This window comes from Zosterops lateralis (genome assembly GCF_965231275.1).
Source record: "Zosterops lateralis genome assembly, chromosome: 1".
Classification (NCBI taxonomy): domain Eukaryota; kingdom Metazoa; phylum Chordata; class Aves; order Passeriformes; family Zosteropidae; genus Zosterops; species Zosterops lateralis.
The window spans coordinates 19,751,500-19,765,317 of NC_139762.1; the positions used below are offsets into that span (position 1 = coordinate 19,751,500).

General features: G+C 41.7%; 1 protein-coding gene and 1 long non-coding RNA gene across 5 annotated transcripts in view; both read right to left on the reverse strand.

Moving 5' to 3' along the window:
• The window catches only part of MLLT10 (MLLT10 histone lysine methyltransferase DOT1L cofactor), a 125,762-nt gene extending 120,841 nt beyond the window's left edge, over positions 1-4,921 (reverse strand). Inside the window, exons 1-2 of one of the 4 annotated variants that reach the window (XM_083884741.1) lie at positions 4,545-4,921; positions 790-869 (exon numbers count right to left, since the gene is read on the reverse strand). In XM_083884741.1, the coding sequence (XP_083740867.1) occupies positions 790-869; positions 4,545-4,713 (249 nt within the window). In that variant the 5' untranslated portion in view covers positions 4,714-4,921. Of the gene's footprint in view, positions 1-789; positions 870-4,544 lie in introns of those variants that run through there. The other 3 variants (XM_083884739.1, XM_083884740.1, XM_083884742.1) reach the window with 3 other exon arrangements.
• A 1,901-nt stretch (positions 4,922-6,822) lies between these two features.
• LOC310914690 lies at positions 6,823-12,365 on the reverse strand. Its single transcript, XR_014591073.1, has 3 exons — positions 12,247-12,365; positions 8,622-8,704; positions 6,823-7,099 (listed from the first exon to the last, which is right to left on the reverse strand). It is a non-coding gene; the product is annotated as an uncharacterized lncRNA (long non-coding RNA).
• Positions 12,366-13,818: the final 1,453 nt, after the last annotated feature.

The window sequence follows — 13,818 nt, forward strand, 5'->3', positions numbered from 1 at the left end:
GCTCTAAGATTTTGCACCACCTTCCAATTAAATTTTTTTTCAGAGGCAAAGGAGCAGCTTAGTCTTTCTAAATACTCTCACTTCTCTCAGTTTATCTTTAGCTGGAAGACAAACTAAGAAGTGCCGAGTAGGGAGAAACGGGATTCTTTTTTTCTAAATTGCCTGACATCCCCCAGTTTCACCTAACAAACCTACAAGTCTGACCAAAACAAAACCTCTTGTAACCATGGTAAAAAAAAGAAAAACATTATCTGAATCCCCAATAACTACCATAAAAGAATTAGAAAAACAGAAAGAAAATACTTCTTCAATTCTAAGTATCACACTCCAAATAAGCATTAGTTTTTGAGATTAACAACACAACTTATTGGGAGTGTTCCTAGACTGAAGCTCTTAACTGGCAACCTAAGGTTGCTGTAAAAGAATATTGGACAAAGATTTTATTTACTTCCTGTACCTAACTATGTAAGTGTTAAACTGACAAAATTAACCAAAACATACACTATGGACATAAAAAAAAAAAAAAAAAAAAAAAAAAAAAAAAAAAAAAAAAAAAAACCACCACCACCTAAAAAATAAAAACCCCACGCCCTGACACTGTCAGAATACTTCAGAGACATTTACCGATTTCCACTTGGAAAAAATAAGAAGATAAACAGTCTTTCTGAACAGCATTTAGATGAATTACAACAGAAAGCAAAGCTCTCTTCTGTTATTACTGTAGCACTTGGGTAAATATTTACCACACAAGGATCACAACTAGCATTACTTAATAAACAAAACACATACCACTCTGGCTGCTCTTTCCTGAGATTCACACTTTCTGCAAAACCATGGTCCAGTGGGTACTTGAACAATTCCATAGCAAGCTGTTTTGAACAAGACAAAATATTTCAGCAAACATAAACAGCACTACAATACTAATAATACATTCTAAAAGAAGTTTACTAGTTGATTTCACAACATTTTAATGATCAAGAAGCCAAATTGACATCTTTACATTGCACATGAAATCCTATGACAGAAGTACAAGAAATTAAGTACAACAAGTTTAGATTTTAAAAATTATGCAGAATTTGTTACATGAAAAAAGAACATTTGACTTGAAAAGTAACATAACCATTCAAAAGCAGCAATGTTTCATATGTGACCTGTTTTGCTATTTATTTACCTGCAAAACAGGTGACACACTTCACTATGAATGATGGATGCTTGTTATTATGTGGTCTTTTTGACGAGAAAACTGAAAGTAACTAACAAACCTAAGTTCTTCCTAAGACATTTATTAATATACCTACTATCCAGTTTTCTTACTCTTACAACTAAATTAACTGGTCTTAAGCAGAAAATCCATAGTGAACTGAACAAAGTTTACTGGTTTTACCCCAGAAAATTCATAGAGCTGTAAATACAAACTGAACTGAACATCAGGACTTGGATTAGTTGCAACTTGAGCCAGGCTACAACATAAATCCTTAGGAAAGAGATTTTCAGAATGCAGATTTATCTGCAAGACAGTCATCTATACTTTTACAGCATATAAAAGCAACCCCAAGAGTTTGTTACAAAATCCCACAGAAAAAAAAAGAGTTTAGAAATTCAGCAACACTGCTCATGCTTGAAGTGTACACATCAAGCAACCTTAAGAACTACAGAGGGAATAAAACACAAGAACACAAGTGCTGTGAGAATACTCTAATATTTGTATGGGTGTAGCAAATAATAAAGAACCAAAAAGCCAAATATTTTGCTCAAAGATAATCCTGTAGTATTAAAGATAAATCAGGCTCAATTCTCAACCATCATATGTGACTTAGATACAAAAATCAGGTTTAAACGTGTAAGTAGAAAGAAATATGATTAATTTAAAGTTAAGAAGAAAGCTGAGATTAAATTAGTAACTTGTAGTTATACCATACAAATATATTGATTTTGTGATAGCTTGGAGATGAAAAATAGTAATGCAATAGTAATATAAAAACATTCGCCTAACACACATTCATTTCCATGAAGGAAAGTCAATGAAATCATTTCCTATTATACACATACATGTAGTCATATTAAGATCAGTTGTCAAATTTTTAAGTACTTTATCCAAGTACCTACAGGTCAAACTATTCTGAGAAGCCCTTTCTACTGTACAATAAAACTCTTTAACATGAGGAAAAAAAATCTTGTTCTCATTACATCTATATTAACCACAGATGGGTGAGACTCTGAATTTCTCTTTAAATATTAAGAGGGAGATTTTTAAATGTGCAATCATACATTAGGTTAGCAAGTTACAGTGCAGAATAGGAAATAAGTAAAAAGTGCAACTCAGAGACAGGGCCAGCAAGTAGATCCAAAGGCAACATAAGTTGGGCAAAGACCAAAGTTGAACTGAAGTCCTTCTACATCTGCCAGGGTAACAGAGCATACCTAGAGCCTAGGGAAGTCCATCACAGCTTGTGCTCTGATATACTGTGATACCATTTACAGAGTTTTGTTTGTACTTCCACTACTATGCAAAGCTTCTTTAAACACATGAAGAGATCTTGTCCTTCACAACTTGCCAATGACATAACAATTGAAAAGAAGTTTCCTCTGAACTAAGAATAATTATAATAACAAAACCAAAGCAGTTAATAAAGCTTTATGGATAATACTGCTATTTGTACTTCAAATACAGACCATCAGCTTTGATCGTGAGGACTACTACTACATTTACTACAGAAAGGCCACAAAAAGAGTGGACACGCCTCCTCTACCACCTTTGTTTGCACAACATATCAAATCCAAAATGTAAAGCATCCATGGTACAGTTAATCCAAACATGGAGTTCTTCTTTTCTTAAGATCTCTATAGCAGCTTCTGGATTTAGACCAAGCAGTACTTTGCATACTTTCTGAAAGATTCCAATTCAGGCTTGGATATTTCTTTAAAAAATAAAGTTTGTTTTCTTGTACCTGCTGAAGTGTGTCTCTCTATACTAAGAATACTTTCTATAACTTCTGTTCCTGCTACTTCAGCCCCAACTGCTGCTATCATCCAATTCTTTCACGGAAAATATCAGCAAGACTCTAGATACAAAGGAAGACATCCAAGATAATGCAAAAGGAATAGCTGTTTCAGGTATGACTTCTAGAAGTATTCCTGTTTTAATGTTCTTCTTCATGATCCTAAGATTCCACAAGAGCAGTCAACATACTGGTTAACATTACTCAGCTGTTAAGACAGAAAACCAATTCAAAACCAGATTAATTTCAGAGATCCTGTCAGCTCCCCTCTGTGTTCAACCCAATGTTAACAAAAGTAAATTAATTACTTTGTATATCTCCTTAAATTATTATTATTTCTCACTGTTTGTCAACTTACAAGGGAGCATATACTTGGAACAACCAACTACTATATTACATCATCTTCAACACAATTTAACACCAAGCATGAGACACACATTAGCAGCATTTTCACATGCACTAGGCATTCAAATTAATGAATTGGATTTAGGATTTTGTGTCTCCTCCAATTTATCCACCACCTGTAAGTAGCCAAAATGCCAGTCACTGACTTCATGTGACCGCTTAGGAGTTGGTACAGAAAAACTACCACCTTATTCCTTATTTCTGCTACCATAAAGGAAAAGTTATGATGACTTCCTTCCTTAAAATATAAGCAGCAGAACGGTCCCTTCCTCTGCTCTCACACGAAGGGTCAACCCACTGACAGAAACAAAACAATCACACAGAGGGAACATGCCAGCTCCTGAACTGGGCTGGAAACCAACCAACCAGCCTCCACTAAGCCAAACAAATCCAGCATCAGCCATTCCAAACAGCACCCTCCCCCTGCAGAACCACAACAGGAAGTCTCTTCATCTACCAGGAAACATCAGCCAAATGACATTCAAGGAAAGGCAGGCAGAGATAGAAATCACATGACAGCTAAGTCTTTCCTACGCACCCCTCTTCCAATCCTAAACCGTTCTTGCCTCCTGGCTGCCCCTCAAATAATTTTTTCAAACTTGGGAAAGGCAGAGACAACAGCGATTGCACACGGGAAGACAGAAATACAGCAATAACTACCAGAACAGAGTATAGTAACAAGTTCTGCAAAGACTGAAAGCAATTTTAGAGTCTTTAAAACGTTGCAGCTGAGGTTGTTAACAGGGTGCAGAGGCAGACTGGGAAGCATAGACACAGAAAACACGCAGGAGAAGAGGAAAGGGAAAAAACCGGAAAAGGGACTTTTTTCTTTCTCACAATCATAATGCAGGAGAAAACACTATGTACTAAGTCTCACGTGTTGAAAAAAAAAACCAGACGGGAAGGAGAGAAGATGACAGAGCAAGTCAAACCAGAAAGCACGTGGCCTTAGAAACAGGGAAACAGGCTTCATGGGTAAAAAGAAGGAGCTGGGAGGGGGAGGGAAAAAAGGGGGGAAAAACGGCCGCGGGGAGGGGAGGAGAAGGAAGCAGGCCCAAGGGAAGAAGACAGGGAGCACCCCGAAGGACGCGGCGCGGCCGGAGGCCGGAGCGGGTGCGCTGCCCTCGCCTGCCCGCTCACCTTGATGCACTGCGACATTGCAGCCGTGCCCGTCGCAGTAGACGAGCGGGTTCTCGGCCCAGCCCCGTTCGTCGGAGCACACGCAGCAGCCGCCGATCATCTCCTTCATGCTACTGGAGAACTCGCCCTCCAGTGACACCGGCAGCAGCAGCGGCTCGCTGGAGACCATCTAAGGGTTAAAAACACCGTCGTCAACACCGCGCACGCCACACGCGCCTCGCCCTCCGCCTGCCCCCTCCCCCGGCGGGGTCTCCCCTCAGTCACTCAGCCGCAGCCGCCGCCACCGCCGCCGCGGCAGCGCTTCGGGACCCATGACCGCCGGCTGAGCGCCTCGTCTCGCCCCCGCCCGACCAACCGGCCAGGCTGTGTCGGTCGGGCCGCGGCGGCTCCCGAGGCGGACGCGGCTCCGCGGGCGGGCACGGCGGCGGCGGCGGCGCCGGCGCGCAGGCGCACTGCGCGCGCGCCCGCGGGGCGGGCAGGCCTCGGCCCGGGGCCTCCTCGCGAGGGTTCGCGCGCCGCCCGCGGAACGTGAGCGCCGCCGCGGCGCCCCGAGCGCGCGCCCCCTCCGCCCCTCGCCGCCCCCTCCGAGAGAGCGCGCGCGGGAGCGCGCGCGGCGCCCCGCCGGCGGCGCGCGCCCGCCCCTCGCCGCGCCCGCGCGCACCTGACGGCCCGCGCGCGCACCCACCTCGGCGCGCGGCCGCGGCCCGTCCCCCGCGCGGGACATGGCGGGGCCCCCCCGCGCGCCGGGGCCGCGGGACAGCCCGCGCGCCGCCGCCTCCCGCCCGGCCCTCCCCGCCCCCGCCCCCCGCCCGCGGACATGCGCCCCGCTCCCACCCGCGCCCTCGGCGGGCCCCCTTCAGGAAGGCCGCGGGACGCGCCCCGCGCCCGCCCCCTCCCCACCGCCCCCGAAATCATTTTTACTATCTTGTTTATTTTCCCCCTGATGTGACTGCAGGACTAATGCATTCCCGCTCCCAACTTTTATTATCCTGTTTATATCCCCTCGGTGTGCCTGCAGGACTAATGCGTTCTCGCTATTACGCCACTTGCCTGCCCTCACCGCAACTTTTACTATTTTGTTTATTTTCCCTGCGATGGGGCTGCAAAGCTAATGCATTATTAATCCCGCTCTTTCCTCTTCCCTCAAAACTCATGGCGCGGATGCGGCGCTGCCCGGCCGCTCCTGCCACGGCAGCGAAAGTGATGCTGAACGGGAGAGCTGACAAATAGAGAAACCAGGGAGGCCGCAGACACACAAAAACAAACACGTTCTCCGATACAGCTGCTCTCTACTTTTACTCAGAGGTGGACACGTCTTTCTAGAAGTTGGGCGATCGGGTTTTGTGTTTTTTGTTAATAAAACAATTCTGTAATTCTGTTGTCTCTCTAAATTAAAGGCGGGGGGGGAGGGCAAAAGAAAAAAAAAAACTGAGGGAAGCAAGCTGAGGTGGTCAGCAGAGAGGAAAATCTCAGCCTATTCAACCCGCCATTGTAAGCAGGTATGCCTGCAGCAGAAGGAACTAATTGTGGTGATTGTTGGGAGCATAGAGAAATTAAATGCAGCCTTGCAAAATCCTGGTCCCTCACTTGCCCCTGGCCTAGCATTTGTTTGATTTGTTTGTTTTTTATTTTATTTTATTTTGTCTTGGAGAAGGAAGATATCACTGATTTATCTTCATTATCACGCTAAAAGGCAGAGAAACAGAATTTGTCTGTGGACTGTATTTTTCACCATGATTTTGCAAGGGCAGCTTAGCTGGTATCTGTACAAATCGGTACGGAATTATGTACATTCCTGGAGACAGCACTACCTAGACCCACACACATGCAGATTATGTTTTATACATTGTCATAGTCCTGTACGCAAGTGCAGATGTTTTATTAGTTAAACTGCTACACGGAAGGGAGAGGTGGGATGTGCACAACTCTACCCCCTGCAGATATCCCAGTCTGCAGTTTGTATTCAGGATATCTTAGGTCAAGCTCTTTTCTCTCCTTCAAGTTTTAAGTGAAATTATTTTGATAGAGGAAGAATGGCAGGCAGGCAAAAAAAGAATCATGGAGGTAGCTCCCTACATGCAAGGCCCAACCAAACATGAGATTATTGCAGCCATTTGAGGCGCATCCTAAGCATTTCTCTGTAAATATTTGCTCCAAATAGCCGTAAGAGTTTTTAAGATACGTGAAAAAATGGAGGGGGAGGAGACTGGAATGTAGTATTTTCAGTTGTGTAAAACCAAACTGCTCTCAAAAAAACCCCCACCCTGCACCAAATATCTTATCACCACTGAAGAACACAAATTTGAACATAAAACTATTTGTTATAAAACATACTTAAAACACTATTTTTATTACTTTAAAAGCTCATTAAAATACCCTGAAAATTGCAGGTGCAAGCAATTACTTTGTAAGAAAATAAAGCAATTAATGTATCCTGGTGTTTTTAAAAAACGCAAATTATTTGAAGCTGATAGATACAGTGTCGCAGCCCTTCTTCATTCTTGTCAAGAAAATGACATCTAATTTAAAAGGCATTCTCAATGATTCTGCTGACCCTAACCAAAGAAAAAAAAGGGAAAAAAATTGTCACGGTACAGCAGCAAATCTATCCTTTATTTCCCTGACAGATAAATTAAAATAAATATCTTTTTAAATAAATATATATGAAATATATTTTGTTGGATGGATTTATACGTTTAGTAAAACATGTATTGTAACAAACAATTGTAAATTTTTCTCTTTTTTTTTTTTTAATTCATTAAGGTCTTTCTGCAATTTCTTCTCTGAAAAGCAACTAGTACAATCAATTCCTGAGCGTCTTTTTTTTTTATGTTAGCTAATTTAAAGCTCAGTCTTTAGTTTTATAAAGAAGCATCACCAAAGGAAAAAAAACTAATTACTTTGCAACAATTTGATTAAAGCTGCACTATAGCAACAAGAGTATATTTGTGAAGTTTTCAAATAAAAATATTCTAATCTCACACCATGTAACACACAAGCTCAGTACTGAACAGCCCGAAATTTTGCTTTGGTTAAAATTCAGTCAAGCCTAATACATTCAATTATTTAATGAAACATTTGTCATCTTCTTATAGATTTCTATTTATTTCTTTCTATAGAAAGAGTGTACATGGACTGGAAGAAACTCCATGACTACCACTTTATGGTATTGTGTAATATTTGATTGAAAAATTTAGATAACCTCTTGATAGTTCTGTAAAACAATCATTTAGAGAAGACCTTTGAAATGCAAAATAGGAAAAGAAATGCATTACCACTAAATAAATACTGCAAACACTAAGCCTATAACAGCTATGGAATCAGAACATAAAATCTTGTAGCATATATGTTCTTATGATTGTTGTATTTAATAAGCACTGACATGACACAGAAAGTCAATTTTCTTTTTTTTTAAAAAAGGAAGCCTGCCCTTCTTTTAGTGATATATATGAGATTAAAATAATTAGAGAAGAATTATAATTCAGTGATTCAGAATATAATTTTATTGTTAATCTAAATACAAGGAGAAAATCCAATTTGCTTAAAGGAACCTACAAAATTAAGGAGCTAAACAAGTTAGAATATAAGAAACTTACAAGAAGATTCTGTGTTTCAATTTTTCTTAGACACTTTCACAAACAGAATGAATGTGTAAGTGAAAGAAAATTAAACTCTCCAATTGCAAATTGTTTTTAAAAGTTTAAGGCATTCCTCAAGAAAAATTAGCCTATGTGAGTGAATAGCACTTCAGTTTCATAAACAAAAATAAAGACGTACTCACAAATTCTTACTACAAAATAATCAGCAAAGGTAAAGCTAAGATTTTTGAATGCTTGGTTTAAATGTCACCTTTTTTCCTTAAAATGTGCAAAATCATATTGTAATCTTAGTGAATAAAACAAAGCATTGAACAAGAAAAAGTCTTTAATTTACAAAGCCACATTACCAGTTGAATATAATCATCAGAGAAATCTTCCAAAAATAACAGAAAAAGCATAGACATGATATGAAATGCATACTATGTCAGAAAACATTAATTGATATTGGGACTTGGAGCTGTAGAGCAGGAAAACTCACTTCCTTCCAGAAAGCAAACTTCTCACAGTATTTTTTACTCCATTTTCAGACTGGGTCTTTGTTGAGAAAGCAGTGATCTTTACCTACATGCAAAAAGATACATGCTGCAGCTAAACAGATGCAACTGAAAACAGAAAAATCGCAGTAGCTTAGTGATGTTCAATAGGTACAATGATCTATCTCTTGATTATCCATTTAAAATACATTGATGCTTGTCTGCCTTTTGTTTATGTGGATTTAAATCATTAACAGCATTCACTGAAATACCTTCTAATTGTGGGTATTGGCTTCATTTCTGGGAAGGCAGCAGTGAAATGGTCACTTTACACAAACAAAATGCAACTCTTACGTGTTGACCCTTGCACGCAGTGCATTTTAAATGGCAGTCTGCCTTAAATGCAAAAAATTCAAAAATTCTTTCTATCCATATTCAGTTATGAAAGATATAGCATGTCTACACAACCCACATTAGAACAGTAAATGTATCTTTACGTGCTCACTCTTAAATTTATTGAGAAAGAGTTAAGTTTTCTTTTTCTTCTTTCTCTTCTTTAATATATTGCTAAAATCTGTATTTAACACCTATCCAAATGCAATGTACTGAATAATTTAGACGTCTCAACATTTAACATGTAGTCACTTGGTGATGAGGAATTTGCATTGCTCTGTATATTTACATGTCTTGCAAGTACAGGTAGCAGCATTGGAGGTCATGTCAGTGCATCTCCTGGACACCATGCCTCTTCATGTGTTGTGCTATTTTCTTTGATGCAGACATATTTACAAATTCTGTAGTTCTTTAGACAGTAAAAAAAGGGGAAAATAATTCCGCCAACTATTGCATTCATTTTCTTGCTTTTAATTGTATTATCACCTTTGGAGAGTTTGGTAAATTCCACTTAGCTAGCAGCAATGGATAAAATTGCTGGTTTTCAAGTATTGCTTCTTTTACTGGTGTTGGCATTTAAATGTTAATTTCAGACTGAGGTTTACAGTAAACATGAAACAAGGGATTTTCTTTGAATGAACAATCTCAAACCAAAATTCTAAATAAAGGAAACCTAGCACAGGATGTTTTTAAGTGCAGCGATTATTTCCTTTTAAAGATTTAACATTCCCTAAGTGATAGAAGCTAAAGAAGTTAAATGTGACAGTTAATTTATAGTACTCTACATTAAAAAAGCATTTAAATGCTAACCACATTTTTATATGAGTTAAGTCAAAGTAATGATAATTACAGTATCATACAAAAGAACCTGAAATAAACTTCTAGCAAACCATATTGAATATTAATGCCGTATTAAGCCCTGAAAAGCTGGGTTAGTAAACTCTGGAATGTAGATTATATGCAACTTAAATGTAACGCCAAGCTTTTCTTCAAAGAATTCTTCGTTTCAAAGTTTGGATTTTTATGAAGTATGTATTAATTCATTGGATTTATATTAAATATATGTACATAGCATCACTCCAAGACCAACCCTCAGATTACTTCCTTTGGCATATTTCTATGTAGGATTTCCTAAATGAACATTCCATATAAATTAATAGCCTTCTTTTCGTGTTTGTTGTGTTCTGATCGGCATTGTGACACTGTGTTGTGTCACAGGTTACATTTATTTGATTTCAATTCAGGAATGGTATCTATACTACTTATTAAATATGAAAAACAACATGCTGAATTTCCCATCAAATCCCTTAAATGCAGAGCTATTTTAGATGGGTTTGTATAAACAAAACACATATATCTAATATAAGCGTGGGAAAGGAGAAGCTGGTTTGTTATATGCTAAAGCAAATTGGAGTAAATCAACCGCATCCGTGGGCTGGATAAGCAATACTACTCTGCTTTTCCCACTACCATTTGGACAAGACAATGTTACTTTTTTATTTAAAGTGTTTTCTTCTCAACAAGGGGCCACCACTTCCCAATCTCAAAAACACGCCCCAGAATATGTTAATTAATTGTATTGTGTCTCTGAAAGAAAGAGGTTGCCAAATGCAATAAAAAAAAAAAAAGGTCTTTCGAACAGTGAGCTGCATTCCCACTGCTAGTTACCATCTCATTTCAATTCCATATAGATATACATGGATACATTTCCTCCAGGTACAACTTTGACCATTAAAAGCTGTCTAAGAGCCAAAGTCTAACTTGACCACATAGAGTGTATATGGGAAGCTTAACATTCCTAGTGAATTAAGCGCACAAGCCTCGGATCATTTTTTGTCAATCCTACTACAGTACTTCAGAGTCGGGAATGTGGGTAATTTCTATAACATGGTACTTCCCAATTAAAAGTAACAACAATGCTCCTCTGTGAAAAAAAAATATATAAAATATGTCAACACATTCCACACAAATACAAAATAAAGAGTAATGACAAATGGCAACAAAAGGTTTCTTCCTATTTTTTTCAATTTTCCATTTCAATTAGATAGTTTTCAAATAAAGATATACTATTTTAGCAAAGGGAGGAGTATTAATTGTCCTTTTGAATGATGCCTTCTAAATTTGTAGTAACCCTCTGAAAATTCCCAAGCAGCAATCAAGAGCAAATGCATCTCCGGAATACTCAAGCAGGACAAGTAAAACAAAACAAAAATCTTTCTTTCCTCGATCTTACAGCTAATGCCTTTAAATATTACCAGGGCGGTGTTTTCTATATATTACTTGCATCTTCAGCTTTTGAGTAATATGCATGCTTTTAACCATCTAAACTGAATTGAGTTTTTATTTGGAGGAGTCCAACAAAAGCCTGCAAGTTTTTCAAGAGTGAAAAAAAAGTCCCAAACAGTATTATCTTAAACAATGACTGCAAGCATGCCACTTCCCAAGTGTGCATGGGGGAAGAAAAGTCACTTCTGAATTATTTTCAGCTAGGTGATATCTCTAAACATCAACCTTTAATTTCTTTCACTTATGGATCACCATCTATGATAAATGTTAATTTTTTAGCCATATATTTAATTCTTTTTTAAAGTCTAGGCATCACTTCTAATATTTTTAAATTAATTCACAAGCACTCGGCGATAACTTGCTAAAAATAATCACAATTTTCCTAGAAAGGATTTTCTTAAAAAAATCACTTCTCTAGAAACTCTTTCATTATCACAAATATGAGTCCCTACACGTTTTAATTTTATTTTCCAGAAACAATGTGCAAATACTTTTTTTTTATTTTTTCTCTTAGATGATTAAGGGCACTTGTTGGAATTTTTCTTGAACATCAAGTTAGTTAATTCTCTCCCTATGGAAATACATGAGAAAGTTCAGTCTGAAACGGTGTACTGAAAATAAAATTAATTTCAGGGGGGAAAAACGCAACAAACATTTTTCCTATAAAACAAATCTTTTAAAATCTCAAACCAACATAAAACAATCACTTGGGGGGGGGGAGGGAATCCATCATGGTGCTTATATGAAAAACAAGATAAGATTAATCTTCGTTTTTATAGACAGACTTAAAAATAGTTGCTTCAAAATTCTCTTTGGCTACATTTATTAATCCAAATCCGGTGGGTCGGAGCCGTTTTTCCCAATTTCTTTAACAAGTCCTGCTCTAAAATCCACCCAGAAACAGATGTTACTTTATGTACAATTCCGCTGCGGTAGTTGGGGGGTTTTTACCTTTCAATAACACGTGAGCTACAGCCTCACGGAGCTCCCTCAGCGGATGGCACTTCTAAAGGCTCCTCTCTACTCATGAGCCCGGTTTCCCGGCGGGTCCCGGCCGCCGCCAGCGCACAGCCCGCGGGGCCGGGCTCTCCTCCGCCCCGCCGGCGGAAAGCGGCGCGAAAAGCGGCGGCCGGGGAACAATGGGGAGCGCCGGGAGCAGGGGGAGCTCCGGCCGCGCTTCCTCCGGCCCCGCCGCCGCTTCCTGCGGAATCTCGCTCCGCTCCGCTCCCTGGGGCGGCCCGCCCGGAGCCCGCCCCGCTACGGGAGACCCCCGCTCACCCTTGGAATCCCCCGTGCCCGCGCCGCGCCGCCGAGGGCACCCACGAGTTTACTCCCGCAGCCACACTCGCTGGCCCCCGGCTCTCCCGCCCCCGCACGGCGAGCGGGGCTGCCCGGCTGGCGCGGCGCCAGCCCCGCTCCTGAGCCTATCCCGGGTCGGGCGGGGGCCTGTGGGAGGCCCGGTGCCGCTGCCCCGGCTCCTGCCCCGCGGCCGCGAGCACTGCCCGCCGGAGAGCGGCAGCACTACAGAGGCGCCGCGGGCCCGCCGCACCGCGCGCTCCCTCCCTTCAGGGGACGGTGCTGCGCACAAAGGGCGGCTCAGCATTGTTCTCCTCCCTGACCCCCAAATCCCCTCTTCCCCGCCGGGAGAGGCGAACGGGAAGGGCCGGCACGAAGGGCGAAGACGGGGAGAGGCCAAGTGCCCGCGGCGCCGGCCGCCTCCCGGCGTGTCCCGCCTGCCATCTTCTCCTTTCCCCAAACTCGCCTTCGTGCCGTGCCTGCCGTCGAAGCCCGCCTGCCCACCATCCCTCGTCCCCTCTTGGCAACGCAATGGGCCTTTCACATGTCACCTCGCCTAAAAATCCCACTGAGGCTGCAGAGGAGCCTCTGCCCGCATCCCCGCCACCCAAGCATCCCTGTGGAGCTCGTGCACGGGATCACCCCTTCACATACCCACAGGGGAGGGAAAAACCCTCAACTGCACCAATGCAAGGTATCATTTGAGGATTTTGTCCTCAAACTCACAAAAGCGGCCTTCTTTTTTAACCGTGATGGGCCTGGTTAGGTGACCAGGAGATATTTAAGCTGTAGTCCTTTGGCACCTGCAGCCCCGCGCATCCCTGAATGAACCACAACTCCATGGAGCGGACACCAGGACACCGGGATCCAGCAGGAAATTCAAAGCATGTGAGGAAGAGAGTCGGAGCTACAACATGACACTGAGGAAAAACCACGGCTCGATTTAAATAATTGCATAATATTAGGATTTAACTTATAAATGTTTACATTTGTGTGATTTGATTAATGTCACGTTTGATTTCCTTAAAGCCACTGACAAGGTACTTTAAAACACGAGATTAACGTCTACCGGCGATGAAATTCAACAGGCAAATCCTCTTCCCGGCTCCCCTCACACGCGGGCCGGCGGGATCTCAGGCCCCTTTCTGCCCGCGCAGCCCCGGCCCGAGGGGCTCCCCACACGTCCCCTCCCTCCCTCCCCGCAGGTGACGGGATTCCCGGCCCGGC